The sequence below is a fragment of the Oryza brachyantha genome, chromosome 11 (assembly GCF_000231095.2).
Source record: "Oryza brachyantha chromosome 11, ObraRS2, whole genome shotgun sequence".
NCBI lineage: Eukaryota > Viridiplantae > Streptophyta > Magnoliopsida > Poales > Poaceae > Oryza > Oryza brachyantha.
This window is the reverse complement of record NC_023173.2, coordinates 3,927,067-3,944,079: the sequence shown is the minus strand read 5'-3', so window position 1 is coordinate 3,944,079 and position 17,013 is coordinate 3,927,067. Positions and strand designations below refer to the sequence as shown.

Below are 17,013 nucleotides of genomic sequence, written 5' to 3'. Positions count from 1 at the left end.
GAAGTTACTTTATATTTCTATCTAAGATTGACGGGAGTATTCATAACCATTATTCCTCATGACGACATACAATTTGTATATATAGTATTTGTTTTTCTAAAAAAGCAAAATCTCCAAAATATAGTTAATTTTTCTTTACATCGAATTTTGCTTCCCCAAAGCGAGAGATAATGTTGGAGACAAATTAATCTTGGAAAATTAACCATTCATCCAAATCATATCATCGTCAATGACATCAAATTAACCCAATCCAACAAGGACACCGATACAAGTACGCTACACCAAATAAGTAACCTCTAATTTGACACTTTAATAAAGTGAAAATTAACCATTCATCCAAATCATATCATCGTCAATGTCATCAAACCTAATCCAACGGGGGCACTGCTACAAGGACACCACACCAAATAAGTAACCTTTAATGCGACGCCTTCAATAAATGGCGCTATCTAGCGTTGCATCGTCTACTCTGACTTACAACGATGACACCAAACTAAAATTTATTTCTGAAAATCATATTTACAAGCAACAGGTAAACTAAATAATTAATCTTGGACCTAGGAATTAAGTCAACTGATTCTTCCAACACAACATTGCGCATGCTCATTGTCGACGATTGATGTCGGCAATAAACTTATAGGGTGGCTATTAGGCCACCCTATAACTTTTGTTACTTAGAGGTGATTTCTTATTATGTATATCGATGTACTAAAAATTTGAGTATAAATTTGAGATTTGCTTCGCGGTCCAACAAAAAGTATCTCGAGGTATTGGTACCTTGCGATACCAAATTATTTCTGATCGTTGGATCTAACAGTGCACATCCTACTCAGCTAGATCCAATAGTGGAGATTTGCTTCAGTCCAACAAAAGTAACAAAATGTACCACCTCCAGTACCAAATCGTTTATGATAACAGTGCACATCCTACTCAGCTAGATCTAATCGTGGGAAACGATTTGGTATCTCGAGGGTACTTTTTATTGGACCGAAGCAAATATCAATTTCTACTCTTTATATATATATATATATATCCATGCATAGATCAATTTTCACAAAAAAACTACCAAGTTTATAATAATATATTTCAGAATAATAATTTACAGTTTACATATATATACCAAACCAATGTAATTTCAGAAAAGAAACACCAATGACATAAAACCCCACTTCAAAATTGAGGGCCAATTTTGGGAAGTTGCTAAATTTCTGAAGATATTAGGGAGCAAAGCGCCATGCTTAGAATTAGCAAGTAATAGAATACTTTTCGGATGTATATATACTTGGACCCAGGTTTGCCCATTTTGTCCACAGGAAACAGTGAACTTGCTTCAAGGCTCTCATGGACCAACAAGTATACTTTCTGACTTAATGCTAACCGTAGACACTTTCACCCTAGTGTCACAGCAATGCTAACAGATCCATCACTCCAAATACTGCAGTTAGTGCAGCCAAACTCATCGCAAGAAAGCAATGGTTTGTGGTTGGACATCACGACGGTTTCATAAGAGTTTACACGTATGAGTCCCCAGTGCAGCAGGTGAAGAGACTGAAGGCTCATACATGGAACATCACTTGTTTGGATGTTGATCCAACCAGGGGCGGAACCAGAAATTTATTAAACCTAGGGCTTAACAATAAAATATAAATTTTTTAAATAAATTTTAACTAAAAAATAGTAATTTTCCAATACGATTTTTGGGCTGGAGCCACACGCCTGGTACCGCCTCTGCATCCAACTGAACCTTATGTGCTGTCAGTAGGCTCACAAGACCAGATCAAGCCGTGGGACTGGGACAAGGGCTGGGAATGCATTAGGGCATTTGACATGCATGGCCTAACATATCAAATAAAATTCAACCCCAGGGATGCACATAAGTTTGTTGTTGCAAGCTTGATGAATGCACAGGTACAGTGAAATTTTTTGGTTCACCTCCTGCCAGTTTGGTAAACACAATTTAGAATTTAGGCCATACTTTGGTGGTACCAAATGTTTATCAACATTTGGCAGTGTTAGATGCATTTTGGTTTGAAGCTTTCCAAAATTTGGTAGTGTTTTTAAGAGCGGAAGCTTTTGGTTTTACCAAATTTGGGTAAGGTAGCATTGCGAAATTTTATTAGGGTTTAAAGTGTCAACAATTTGATACACACACACTTACACTTTTGTTAATGGAAAAATGAAGGTTTGGAATATCCGTTCTTCCCGTCATGAATTCACATTGTCTGGGCATGGATCCTTGGTGAATTCTTTTGATTACTTCACTCACGGCAATCAGCTGTATATGATAACTGGTTCATGGGACAAAACAGCCAAGGTAAGACAGACAGGTTCACTTCACTTCACTGAAGAAGAATATTGTTGCAGTATCTCTTGATCATTTTTGCCACATGTAACATTATTGCAAAATGCATTTCATATTTCTGATCAGATCTGGGACTGCCAGAGAAGGACTTGTGTTCAAACACTATTAGGGCACATGGATTGTATTACCTGTGTTTGTTCCCATCCAGATCTTCCAATACTACTTACAGGTTCAAATGATGAGACAGTTCGTGTGTGGAATTCTGGAATTCTACTACCTTCAAGTAAGTGCCAAATTAAGCTGCTTATGCGATCTTTCCATGATTAATCAACTGTTCAAAGAGTTTAAGAAATGACATTGTTTATCATAATCTGGTAGGCTTGAGGGTGTACTGGACTTTGAGCACGGAAAAGTTGCAGCTATAGTTTGCTTGAAGGGTTCAAAACGGTGAGTAATTAAGAGGATCCTGATATTCATCTTTATATTAGGTCGAGAATGTTACTTCTACCCTGCAACTTCTGCAAGTGTAACTGAAATAATCTTGACTGTAAACATGAATAGATTAGAACAAGTCATTTCTTCTAGTATTGAACTAGCTCAGGAGATCTGTCTTTGCTGCAGTTGCCCATTTGCTCGGTTCACACTTGTGTCTATATTTTTTTTAAATAGATGACACCATTAAAATTGGTATATGTTTGACCATTAATCTTATTCCAAAAACTTATGTAATTATTATTTATTGTGATTGGATTTATTATAAAACTTATTTTATTGCAACTTATGTTTTTGTATATTTACTCAAAATTTATAAATAAGTTAAATGATCAAACGTTTGACAGAAAGTCAATGGCACCCTAGGGAGTATTAAGCATGCTTTTTCCTTCTTCTGTAACTACAAGATGTATGCATTACGGATGTACTCTGCCTTCGATGTTAATTCCGCCGTTCTGTTTCTCACAATCTTACTGTTGCAGAGTTGTGATCGGACACGATGCTGGATTAGTAATTACTGAAATTTGCCGTCAAAAGCCTGGTCCTAGCAACAAATAATTAAGAAGATCCAAAGTTCCAAACTGTTAATGTCGAGGCAAATTGGATAGAGACAGAGATGCACTGCATTAAACTCATTCAGTAGACCAGTAAGAAATTTTGAACTGCATTTAACTCATTCGTAACTTGTGGAGAGGGGACTTGGATAACCAGGGTCTGAAATTTGGAGGCCGTGGATTATTTTTATTCTTTATTCTTGTGTTTTTTGAGAAGTATCTCAAATGCCAATTTTTAAAGTAAAAATTTGATACCACAAGATAACATCAAGGATGGTAAAAAAAACTCAGTAAAGAAAAACTCTTGTATGAAGTTTGTACGCTACCACGTAAGGCACCTCATAATTTGGTTTGTTTGGACCTGATCAGTCCAAAATGGTGTTCAATTTGCACGACTCAGTTACAGTGTGCTTCCCATTCGTAGCGATGCTCTATTCCATTTATCGCCTTTTCTTTATTTGCTAATTCGTTCCAAATTTCTCAATAATTTTTTCAACGCTTCCATATAACACTTGTGAAGTCCGTCGTGATTCCATCCCACGTGTTCTTCTTTAACCATGTGCCATCTGATATTCAACATCATCACCGACATCCTCAACCATCTGCACCTCAGCTTATCCCTGAGCCTGGACCTCAGCTTATCCCCAAGCCTAGTCTCGATTCCACTGTTGACCGTCAAGGATCATGACTCTAGACCAATCATGTCACATGTCATCCTGACTGTCTAGACCTTGATTCCTCCTAAATCTAGTCATGGTCCTCACCATTGACTGAGGTTGACCTCAAATCAACTACATAGAGACAAACTAACCGTTTCTAGGCACAAATATCGTAACTGGACTCACATTAGTCACACGCACTCAAACCAACATCACAAATATTTCTAAACCAATTTATATTAATATATCAATTTTTAAGCCAATTATTCATCACAAAATATTAATCATTACTATGATCTTACATATTTGTTCCTTTTAGACGAGATGGTAATCACTTTATCAGCCGCATTACTATGAATGAGACTAGAGAAGATAAGAGCATCTCCAGTAATCTCTACTTTCTATAAAGTTAATGTCATTCTCTCGTCTCTCAGAAAGCCACATCAGCTCAATTGTTTTTAGTCTTAGGATGATACAACAAGGGTGTAAATTAAGTCACATCACCTCAATTATTTTTAGCCTTAGGATGATACATCAAGGGTGTAAATTAAGCCACATCATCTTAATTATTTTTAGCTTAGGATGATACATCAAGGGTGTAAATTAAGCCATCACCTTAATTGTTTTTAGCCTTAGAATGATACATCAAGGGTGTAAATTGTATCTCTTCACATCACCTAATTGTTTTTAGCCTTTGGATGATTCATCAAGAGTGTAAATTGTATCTCTTCCTCCAAAAGACACACCAATACAAGCCAACCATTTATAACATATGGATAATTGATAAAGGCACAAAAATATATAAACACATGAAAAAATCGTATAGTAGGTAAGAATTTTTTTTAGAATTCATATCTACTATATTATCCCATAGTTCTCTCATAGCAACGTGCGAAGTATTCATCTAATATCCTGTATATTAGAGTTCTAAAGGCTAGATAGAAGTCATTATACGAAATTTCCTCTTGCGCGATAAAACTGCCAGTAGCAGTTGTGCTCTAGAGCTCCCGGACTAGAGGTTGTGGGATATGATTTAGGATATTTCTATTTTAGGGGCTCTAATAATGCTTTTAAGAGCATCTCCAAGATCTACCTAAAAGGTAGCCCCAATAATCTTCGATTGGGGTCATCCCAAAATATTTTGTTCCCAAAAACATGTTCCATCTCCAGCAATTCTCCTAAAATTGGATCCTTTTTTGCTGCATTCTTCACCATTTTTACAGTAAATGCAATAACCGATGGGAGTGAGCCCGACGATGAAGACGATTGGGTGGAAGGAGGAGGGAGGCAACAACCGACCAGGAGGGGGGTGCCAGGAGGGGGCTAGGGCCGTCGATGGCCAGGAGCGTTCCTGAGGGTGGCCACGGCCTGCCGGCAGTGTGTTGAGGGCGAGCCCGACGACGGCGGCAACCGGTCAGAAGGATACGAGAGGCGATTGGCCAACGGGAGGACCGATGAGGGAGGTGGCGGCGATGGTGGATGGAGGAGGAGGGGGTGGCGATGGATGTAGGGGGAGGGGGCAACGGCAGATGGAGGGGGGGCACCGACAGGGTATGGAGGGAAAGGTGCGGTGCTGGATGGGGGGGTGGTGCCAACGACCGACGGTGGATGGAGGGGAAGGAGGCGGCGCTAGATCTTGAGGTTGGTGGAAAAGACGTCTGATCTTCTGATGGCGCAGAAGTGAAGAAAAAATAGTGCCAGTAAAAAATGGCATGTACCGTGAGATTGAGAACCCCAGTAGAAGGCTAGAATTTGGCTCAATAAATATCAGTACTTGGGATGCTAAAAAATTAGGAGCTGTTTTGGGCAACTGTTGAAGTACGTTTTTATCTTTAGTTCCTATATTTAATTTTTTTTGGGCTCATATTAGGCTTTTGTTGGAGATGCTCAGGAGGCCCCATTTCAAAGCTCCTAAAAGTAGTAGGGGTTGCCTGCAATTCTCCCGTATTCCCAAAATGCCACCAATTTCCAAGTCAACTGCTATTCTCAGCCCCTAATTCTTTTTCTCCTGTATATTAATATATACTCTATATTTAGCTTATTTTAACACCGTAATAATTGAAACATTAACATTTATACCGTATGGAATTCAACCATATTCAAATTTACAATTTCAAGCACCACAATTTAAATTAAAATTCAAAATACGTAAAAACAACATGTACTACAAATAGCTACCACAAAAATCATACAATCCTTCAATCCTAAAATCTCAAAGATCTCAAGCAACTTCCAATTCTTCATGGAAATATGAAATCATATTTACACCAAGGTGCTTTCTTTGTTTCTCTGAGAAATTTGCAGTTCTCGATCATCTTTCTTTTGGGATAACTATTTGATATTTTAAATAATTATTTTTTTACAAGGATAAAATTTAAAATTTAGTAGTAGGGCCAAATTCTGTTTTGAAGTCAACTGATCGATTGTTCCAAGTACAACCAGTGCTTAAGAGTAGTGACCTTCCCATTCATGTTAGGCTGGGCCGTCTTCTTAGACCGCCCAATTAAGTGCCTCCCTTTTTCGAAGGAACTTTTTTTAAGTCACTGTCACATGTTTGAATACTAATCAGAAGTATTAAATATAGACTATTAATAAAACCCACCTCATACTATGGACTATTTTACGAGACAAATCTATTAAGCCTAATTAGTCCATGATTAGCGGATGTGATGCTACAGTAAACATTTGCTAATCGTGGATTAATTAGGCTTAAAAAATTTGTCTAATGAAATAGCTTTTATTTATACAATTAGTTTTGTTATCAGTCCATATTTAATATCCCTAATTAACGTCCAAACATCCGATGTGACAGGGACTAAACAAGCCCCTGGATCCAAACCGCCCCTAAATCCATGTCGTACAGCAGGCTTGCCCACACGCTTCAACGTCGACGGTCAACTTTCAGTAGCTAGCACCGATGGCAACATACGTAGGTGGTGTTTAGGGGGTGTTTGGATCCCACCGACTTTTTTTTAGTCCGTATCACATCGAATGTTTGAATACTAATTATAAGTATTAAATATAGGCTATTAATAAAACCTACCTCATATTCTGGACTATTTCGCGAGACGAATCTATTGACCCTAATTAGTCCATGATTAGCGAATGTGATGCTACAATCAACATTTGCTAATCTTGGATTAATTAGGCTTAAAAAATTGCTAATGAAGTAGCATTTATTTATGCGATTAGTTTTTTGATATCAGTTTATATTTAATACTCCTAATTAACGTCCAAACATCCGATGTGACAAGGGACTATAAAAAAATCCCTGGATCCAAACAGTCACTTAGTTGCCAAAATTTTTTGGCAAAAACATCACATCGAACGTTTGACTGGATGTCGGAAGGGGTTTTTGGATACGAATGAAAAAACGAATTTCACGGCTAGCCTAGAAACCGTGGGACGAATCTTTTGAACCTAATTAATCCATCATTAGCACATGTTGGTTACTGTAGCACTTTATGACTAATCATGAACTAATTAGGCTTAAAAGATTCGTCTCAAGATTTCTTCCATAACAGTGCAATTGGTTTTTTGGTTCATCTATGTTTAATGCTTTATTTAGGTGTCTAAAAATTCGATGTGATGTTTTTAGAAAAAAAATTTGAGAACTAGGCCGTACTCGTCCTTTGTCAGCACCGCCAAATTTAGGCTGGCATTATTAATTATCGCCCTCACAAGAAATAATTCTTTGAAAGGGACTGTCAACTATGCATATGCTGGTCGTTGACTAGCTATAAGTAAAATCTTTCCAACTTCTACTGTCCCGGTTAGGGATTTACGGAAGATGCAGACAGCAGGTTGAGTGCTTAACCTGGTAATGTCGCTAGAAGATAAACAGACAAGTGAACTGACTTATCATATATGCACGAGAATTACCTAGGCTGCACTCTTTTGTTAGAAGATAAAAAGATGAAAGGTTATGTAATTTTTATAATAGTTATTTTATGGTAATATCCCCATCAAAAGTATGCATAATCAACTTCTATATACAAACTTTTTTTAAAAAAATAACGTTTAATAATTTACTAAGTGTCCCATAAAAACTAAAAATCAGCAGTAGTGGATCCACCACCCAACGAGCCTTGGCAGCCTCCCGGGCTGTCTGGGGTCACCGGATGGATGCACAATAGAATTTAAATAGTTTTTAATAATTATTAACTGAATTTTAGTAACAAACATTTGATATATTACTATAAATTCAGACCCGAAAACTTTTCTGGTCCGCCATTGCACTTGTTCACACATGCCTGCACAACTGTATCTCTCTCTCCAGTATGGATCTTGCTGACCACTGGCAGGACCTAGGGGCTGTTTAGTTCCCAAAACTTTTCACCCAAAAACTTCACATCGAATCTTAGAGGTTTAAATAAAGTATTAAACATAGATAAAATAAAAAACTAATTACACAGTTATGTGAGAAATCATGAGACGAATCTTTTGAGCCTAGTTAGTATGTGATTAGTCATAAGTGCTACAGTAACCCACATGCGCTAATAACGGATTAATTAGGCTTAAAAGATTCGTCTCGCAGTTTACAGGCAAGCCGTGAAATTCGTTTTTTCATTCGTGTCTGAAAACCCCTTATAATATCTGGTCAATCGTCTAATGTGATATCCAAAAATTAATCGTCTGATGTGACATCCAAAAATTTTCATTTGACTAATCACACACATTTTGGAGAAAGCTGACTGCACTGTATACGCGTGCCAGATGCCCCCGAATTTCAACTCTGCTTGTGGTGCATGAACTGATGAGAAACTGCTGCTATTTCAATCAGCCGGAGGGACCCTTCGTCTTCCCCGTGTTACAAGCAATCCTGCATTACAGCTGGATCGTACGTCGTCGTCGTTGTCGTCTACGGCGCCGGCGAGATTGATGCCAGCTTATAATCATCTCCGGCGTGTGATAGATTGAGCCTGATCCACTCTGCTTCTCCGATCCTCTCCGGCCTCTCGCGAAGCAAGGTGATTATCTCCAGGTTAGTTCTAACTACTGCTTCCAGTGTCAGCCAGTATTTGTTCATCTGCTGATTGAGGTTTTTTTTTAAAAAAAAAAAATCTTGATTCGTGATGAACCTGGCCATTAGGTCTCATGTAAGAGCTTTTTTTCCATCCTTCTAGTATCTAAGATACCAAGAGATACCGAATTTTATATAAAAAAGAGTGGTACCTCTTCGTATCTCCTAAAGAATGGTAAATTGCTCCTCACGTAATGTTGGTTTTACCGATGGGTAGGGAAGCTTGGCCTATTGCTGTTCTTCTTCTTTCCTTTTAATTCACTTTAATTTAGTAAGAAAAAGTGGCAGCTCTCATGCTCTTAAAGAAAAGTTTCTTTTTCATCATTAAAAAAATATCTTGAGATACCATATTTTTTAATGTAAAAATTTAGAGATATGTTTCAGTCCAATAAAAAGTAACAAAAAATACCTCGAGGTACTGGTACCTCGCGTTACCAAATCGTTTCTGATCGTTAGATCTAGCAGTGCACATCCTACTCAACTAGATTCTCGAGGTACCAAATCATTTCTCACTATTGAATATAGCTAAGTAGGATGTGCACTGTTGATCCAACGATAAGAAACGATTTAGTACCGCAAGTTACCGGTACCTCGAGGTACTTTTGTTGGACCGAAGCAAATCTTTTTTGTTGGACTGAAACAAATCTCAAAAATTTAATATCTTAAGATACAATAAGAAACAATAGGTATAGAAATTTTGCACTAAAATTTTTGACACATCAAAATATTTTTGAAGGACGGTAGAAAAGCCTAAGGAAAAAGGATAGTAAAGGCGATGGCAAGGTTCAATTAGGACTTAGGAAATAGGAAGCTAACATTTTCTCCGGTAGTTTGGCAGTGTTGGCTTTGGAGTTTCAGCTCAAAATTTAGAGGGTTGGTGTTAACTCCTTTCTCATAAAAGGAGTAACTTTTTACTCTTTATTGTCATCATGCAGAAGATCTTGGTAACACGGAGAAGTTACAAATTGAACTATGAACCCAGCTGATTTAACATACCAACTATTAGAAGAAATTACAGATGGATTCTCCGAGGAGCGAAGGCTTGGTAGAGGTGGATTTGGAACAGTTTATAAGGTAAGTTAAATTTTTAATCCCATTTTTTTATTGTTGCATGAAACTTAGTTCTAGTGAAAAGTGTGACAACAAACCAAATAGAGCCTGATGCTTACATTATTCGGCTTGCCAACTCAAGATATTTTTTAATACTGAGAGTGGTACATCTTTAATAGGGAGTGCACAAAAATGGAGATCAAATTGCAGTGAAGATTCTTCATAATGATACGGAAGGAATTGATGATACACAATTGAACAATGAGTTTGATAACCTTACAAGGTTCAAGCATCCAAACATTGTACAGTTGGTTGGATACTGCTATGATGTAAAATATATACCTACAGAGGTCAATGGAAGAAAAGTTTTTGTTGCAAGAATATGTAGAGCGCTCTGCTTAGAGTTTATGCCTCGAGGGAGCCTTGACAACCATATTTCTGGTACGATATTTATATGAGATTTGCTTCAGTCCAATAAAAAGTATCTCGAGATAATGGTATCTCGCGGTATCAAATCATTTCTAATCATTAGATCTAACAATGTACATCCTACTCAGCTAAATCCAATGGTGAAAAATAATTTGGTACCTCGAGGTATTGGTACCTTGAGGTACTTTTTGTTGGACCGGAGTAAATCTCTATTTATATGCTTTAGCACAAAAGAAAATTAGCTCTGTATATTTGCATTCTGTTGAGACTAATTTCGTTTGGTTTTTTCTTACCAAACTTGAGAAATACCTTAAAGTACAAAAAAATTTAGTATAAAATTTTGCAATCTTAAAGGACATTCAAGGTACTAAATCTTTACGCTAAAAAATATGATACCTTAAATTATTTTTCAAGAATGGTAAAAAAACTCGTTTCGTTTACCTTTGCAGATGAAATTGATGGCCTTGACTGGCCTATACGGTACAAAATTATTAAAGGGACATGTGAGGGTTTGAAATATCTCCATGTGGAACTGAAGCCACCTATATACCATTTGGACCTAAAGCCTGCCAATATATTGCTGGACAGCAACATGGTGCCGAAAATTGCAGACTTTGGTTTGTCCAAGATCTTCAGTGATGGGAAAACCAAGGTCTCACAAACGCTTGGCTGGACACCGTAAGCTGAATAACTTGCTTGAATGAATCCTTTTCTGACAGTGAAAATGTGTTTAACACAAAATTCATCACACCTGTCCCCATGCAGTGGTTACCCGCCACCAGAATTCCTACAGGAGAAAAAAGTATCAAACAAGTTTGACATATTCAGCTTGGGTGTTGTAATGCTACAGATAATTGCAGGACCTACGGGACGTGCCCAAAGTGATGATACTTCTTCCCAGGAATTTACTGACAGAGTAAGAATTGATGATGTTTCTTTCTAGAGCAATTTTACCATCCTTGAGAAGGTATCAGGAGGTATCACTGTTTTCTATGTCTAGAAGATACCAAATTTTACATAGAGAACAGTAACACCTCCTGATACCTTCTCATGATGGAAAAATGCTCTTCTTTCTGTCAAGAGTTCAGAACCAACATCTATTTCTAACAAAGCTGTTTTATTTCATTTGAATAGTACTTAATCTCTAAATTCTGATTCCATAGGTAGTAGGGAACTGGAAAAACAGGCTACAGAAAAGAAGGGATGGTTCCTTGCTGGAAGCATATTGCCAACAAGTGAAGACATGCACTGAGATAGCACTGAAATGCCTGGAGACTGATAGAGAAAAAAGGCCTACTATAGTGGAAATCATCAGTGAGATTAATGAGAAAGAAGCTATCTTTGGCGAGGTAATTAGTTATTACTAGCATGTGTTTTGTTTATAAAGAGGTACAGTGCAATGTTCTTCATAAAAGAATCTCTCTGTGTTATTAATAGTGTATCAAGGGATGAGTTTACACTCATTTGACAATATATCCATTGTTTATTAGGGATTGCAGGGAAGCAACATACCTATGTTTCACTATTTCCCCTGAATCTTGGAATTGTATATTTTGATGACAATAGTCCTTTCAGGGGATCAAAAGTCTAATGATCAATTGCAGCTTTCTTCTATCAAACCTGCTTTAAATCATGTGAAGTATTCTACTTAAAAATCTAATATGTGTTATAAAGGTCCAACCTTGTTTAACTGTTTATCACTTTACATGCCTGCAATGCACAGAGCTTGCAATTTTAAAACCAGATACTGCAAAGCTAGAAAGGAAAACATGCACATATATTTGAGTCATATATTTATTCACTGATGATGGCATTTCTATTAATCTCGTTAATTGTACCTCATTTAGCTGCCGGTAGACCATGTCTTGGAGGAGCTACCCTCACACAAGGAGTCTATCAGCCTTGAGAGCAGTTTCTCAAGCCATTTGAACTTAAATGGCACCAAACAAAACCAAGAAGCTGATCATCATAACAAGGATGGCTCTTGTTCCAAAGAGAAAGAGGAGGACCATCAGGAAGACCAGGTGAAATTTTAGCTGTTTTTATGTCACCGTAACTATGGCTGTTGCGTACTTAATTATATCATATATGCAAAAAACCCATTCATTTTACTATTTCACCAACTTAAGTTGTTGTTTCGTTTGGTCAGATCATCCCAATGGAAAATCCTGATGTTCCGATAGATGTGCATCCATCGGAGCCATGGTATGCTATTGTCTCTTTTTTTTGGATGGTGGTGGTTAGGGTTTATATCGAAAAGAAAAAGGGTAAACTGCTAATTAGTTTACTTTCTTTGAAGGTGCTCATAGTCATAATAGTGTGTGTTCATATGGGTGAGTATGCACACATGTATATGAGCAGGGGCAGAACCAATAAAGTTTGAAGAGTAGGCTAAGCTAATATATTATTAACTATTTTTAAAATTATATGGTAATTTTACATAATTTTAAAGAGATTATGAACCTAAGCATAGGGCTTCAGCCATAGCTACCCTAGGCCTGGTTCCGTCCCTGTATATGAGCGTCTACATTGGTACTTTTTTACCATAAAAAACTCTTGACAATCACCATGGTCCCATATTAATTTAGAAGCAAAACAAAAACAAAAAATTGTGGACACATAGGCAGGTACTTCTGCAGCTTCTTTCGCCTGATCGATTAGTGGTAGTTTCTCTCTGTTTGTCTCTCTCTTGGGACTTCCTTTTAATGAAAATTTTACACTTTCGTTCGAGATATGAATGTTAGGTATTTTAAATTCTTCTTAGTTTTTAACGCTACAATGAAAGGGGTTTCGCAGGACTGTAGTAAATTTCAATTTAACAATGGCTACATTTTTATTTTCTTACTTTGAAAAAGGAAAGCAGGAGATCTGCTGCATCTTACCCATTAGTTCAGGGATATTTATGGATTAATTTACCACTCTTAGATGTGATGATTAATCATACATCTATATTGAGCCACTGGACCCATATATCATGGGTGAAAAAAATACATAAATGTGGTACTACAGCAAGTGGAAATAGTTAAACATTTAATTTATGGTATATGAGAAATTACTTGAATAGTCGTTATGTTTTATCGCTACCTTTTTCCTTATGAAATTTCTTTACTTGTTCATGTTACAAAAATAGTTATGGCCCACAAAATGTGTGTTAATTATCTGTTTATCTTTTACTATCTTTAAGCATCATTATATTTCTTTCATTTCTTAGCAACTGCAAACGTCTATTACTAGCTTTTACTATACATAAATACCGTCTTATGCACACAGGATTTTGACGAGCAATATGTTTGGCTCAGTTGATATCTTGAACTATAATACGCAGGTAAAGTTATTTACTCTTGGTAGCTGGTAAGCTACATATGCTGAGTGTTAATTATTGTACCACTACACTAGGAAATTACCAAAGGTACACATTAACATTAAAAAATTGTGGAATCTCACATAATCTCCGGAAGGATCATACAAAAAAAACTAATTTCATTCATATGAATCTGTATTTTAATTTTCTTAATATGTATAAATGCATAAATAAACTTTACTGATAATGACAAAAAAGGAACCCCCCACCCCCTTCTCAAAAAAAAAAAAGAAATTAGAACTGACTGACAATGCCAGAAAGTTTAGCAAATAACTTTTTCCATTTTTCAAGACAATGTTGAGCTAAATTCATGACAAGTACTATCTCCATGCTTACAACTTTAGCTGGTTAAAAAATGTTGTTGAATGTACAAGGACTAAGATTTGGCAATGTATTTTTCCACAGGAAACAATGAACCTGATTCAAGGCTCATATGGACCAATAGGCATGCATCCTGACTCACTACTTATAGACTTTACCCTAGTGTCACAGAATTTGCTAACTGATTTATACACTTCATCAACACTACAGTTACAGCAGCCAAGTTCATCGCACGAAAGCAATGGTTTGTGGTTGGACATCACGATGGTTTCATAAGAGTTTACACGTATGAGTCCCCAGTAAAGCAAGTGAAGAGATTCAAGGCTCATACATGGAACATCACTTGTTTGGATGTCCATCCAACTGAACCTTATGTGCTGTCAGTGGGCTCACAAGACCAGATCAAGCTGTGGGACTGGAACAAGGGCTGGGAGTGCATCAAGGCATTTGACAGTGGATTAGCATATCAAATAAAATTTAACCCCAGGGATGCACATAAATTTGCTGTTGTAAGCTTGATGGATGCACAGGTACAGTGAATATTTTTTGGCTTAATTTACGCCCTGTCAGATTGGTGAACACAGTTCTAGAGTTTAGGTGTTAACACAAACATATGTGTACCTCTTTTTTCTTTTTCTGAAAAATACAGGTTTGGAATATCCGTTCTTCCCGTCAAGAATCCACATTTTCTGGGCATGGATCAGTGGTGAATTGTTTTGATTACTTCACTCACGGCAATCAGCTGTACATGATAACTGGTTCATGGGACAAAACGGCCAAGGTAAGACAGGTTCACTTCACTGAAGAAGAATGTTGCTGTATCTCTTGATCATTTTTTTTTTGCTGAATTAATGTCTTAATGCATTTCATATTGCTGATCAGATTTGGGACTGCCAGAGAAGGACTTGTGTGCAAACACTTGCAGGACATACGGACTGTATTACCTGTGTTTGTTTCCATCCAGATCTTCCTATACTACTTACAGGTTCAAATGATGAGACAGTTCGTCTGTGGAACTCTACTACCTTCAAGTGAGTTCCTAGGATGATGCCCTACATCGACAGTGCGCAATCATAAATTTTGGCTTGAGATGTGATCTTTTCCCATGTTTAACTGTCCAAAAAGTTTCAGTAATCACATTGTTCTTCATAACCTTTCAGGCTTGAGGGTGTACTGGATTTTGAGCTTGGAAAAGTTACCGCTATAGTTTGTTTGAAGGGTTCAAAACGGTGAGTAATTAAGAGGATCTGCTATATATTCATCTTGATATTAGGTCGAGAATGTTACTTCTACCCTGCAACTTCTGTTATTGTAACTGAAATAATCTCGACTGTAAACATGAATTTGATAAATTTGTTGAAATTATAATTGGTCTATTCCTCAAAGATCCCAGTTTAGATTAGAACAATTCATTTCTTGAGTTTTCAAGTAGGTTACCTTTCTTTGCTGCAATTGTCCATTTTGTGTGCGAACTATCACTCCACCTGACCATATGAACTCTTTTTAGCTTTTGTTCTTAGCTAGGTTTTTCCTTTTCTTCCGTGACTACAAGGATGTATGCATTAAGGATGTGCTCAGCATTTTCTTTTAGTTAAGAAATTATTTTTTCTCACAATTTCACTATTGCAGGGTTGTGATTGGACATGATGCTGGATTAGTAATTACTGAAATTCGACATGGACAGCCAGGCTCCAGCAACAAGTAAGGATATTCAAACTGCTGGGGTTCAGGCAAACTGGATTGGTGTAGAGGAGACTTGAACCATCAAGACCTGAAAATCGGAGGCCATGATCAGGAAAAGCATTGCAATCTGCTGTAGCAGATATCTATGTACTCTCATGCTTCACATGCTTACTACTATGTTCTACTCGTATTTTTCATATTTTCCCCTCGCAAAGTTTTCATCTAATTTGAACCGGCTGATGCAATCAGCATTGTAGCATTTGCTCATACTGCGTTTTGTTCACCAAATTTGATGCAGTGTTGTTGTTCCCTTTCCGTCCCTGATTAACTGCACATTGATAGTGATGCACATATATAAGCTTGGTACGTTTTTTAATTAGTTTCTGTTTTGCATAAGTAATGTTCAGTGCAGATTTGTGTATTCTGAATTTGGCCCGGGGCTCAAGTTTTTGTCTACAGCATGGAATAACTGAGAGTATGTAGCTAGCCAAACAAACGGAAACAGCACTGTGAGACAGGAAATCCCAAATATTTTCTTTGCCTTCTTAACCTTAGTAGAGCGATTAAGGCCATTGGATCTCACCCCTGGTGCTAAGGCCTTGTTTAGTTTTTAAAAACATCACATCGAATTTTTAGACACCTAAATAAAGTATTAAACATTGATGAACCAAAAAAACTAATTACACAGTTATGGAAGAAATCTTGAGACGAATCTTTTGAGCCTAATTAGTCAAATTAGTCCATGATCAGTCATAAGTGCTACAGTAACCAATATGTGCTAATGACGGATTAATTAGGCTCAAAAGATTCGTCTCGCGGTTTCTAGGCTAGCCGTGAAATTTGTTTTTTCATTCGTGTCCGAAAACTCCTTCTAACATTCGGTCAAATATTTGATGTCACACTTCTAAAAATTTTCACTCTAAACACCACCTAATTTCAGATCTGTTCATCGACCAAAGTAGGCAATTTAAAAAATCATGGTTTATAGTTGACTGCATAATCTGGATGATCTCTAACGTCAACCATCCCCGTCTGTCAGCCACCTATGTACGGCATCTCATAGTCTGTTTTACAAAGATAAAACGTGATCACTCAAGAATCACAAGCCATATCACTTGAGAACAGAATGCCTAATTAAT

At 37.1% G+C, this 17,013-nt stretch overlaps 2 protein-coding genes across 3 annotated transcripts in view; both read left to right on the top strand.

Moving 5' to 3' along the window:
* LOC102721206 (receptor like protein kinase S.2-like) overlaps window positions 1–16,233 on the top strand; it is a 32,451-nt gene extending 16,218 nt beyond the window's left edge. The window contains exons 1-15 of one of the 2 annotated variants that reach the window (XM_006662758.3): window positions 8,739–8,991; window positions 9,966–10,104; window positions 10,260–10,521; window positions 10,959–11,187; window positions 11,275–11,425; window positions 11,673–11,858; window positions 12,357–12,533; window positions 12,659–12,714; window positions 13,780–13,834; window positions 14,276–14,315; window positions 14,402–14,721; window positions 14,841–14,972; window positions 15,074–15,222; window positions 15,352–15,420; window positions 15,821–16,233. In XM_006662758.3, coding sequence (XP_006662821.1) covers window positions 10,003–10,104; window positions 10,260–10,521; window positions 10,959–11,187; window positions 11,275–11,425; window positions 11,673–11,858; window positions 12,357–12,533; window positions 12,659–12,714; window positions 13,780–13,834; window positions 14,276–14,315; window positions 14,402–14,721; window positions 14,841–14,972; window positions 15,074–15,222; window positions 15,352–15,420; window positions 15,821–15,896 — 2,004 coding nt within the window. In that variant the 5' untranslated portion in view covers window positions 8,739–8,991; window positions 9,966–10,002 and the 3' untranslated portion in view covers window positions 15,897–16,233. Of the gene's footprint in view, window positions 1–8,738; window positions 8,992–9,965; window positions 10,105–10,259; window positions 10,522–10,958; window positions 11,188–11,274; window positions 11,426–11,672; window positions 11,859–12,356; window positions 12,534–12,658; window positions 12,715–13,779; window positions 13,835–14,275; window positions 14,316–14,401; window positions 14,722–14,840; window positions 14,973–15,073; window positions 15,223–15,351; window positions 15,421–15,820 lie in introns of those variants that run through there. The other variant, XM_015842485.2, reaches the window with a different exon arrangement.
* Window positions 1,823–3,513, top strand: LOC107305315 (putative coatomer subunit beta'-3). Its single transcript, XM_015842486.1, has 5 exons — window positions 1,823–1,908; window positions 2,183–2,314; window positions 2,429–2,585; window positions 2,681–2,749; window positions 3,277–3,513. Exons 1-4 carry the CDS (start codon window positions 1,828–1,830, stop codon window positions 2,725–2,727), a joined length of 417 nt encoding a protein of 138 aa, XP_015697972.1. The 5' UTR covers window positions 1,823–1,827; the 3' UTR covers window positions 2,728–2,749; window positions 3,277–3,513.
* Window positions 16,234–17,013: the final 780 nt, after the last annotated feature.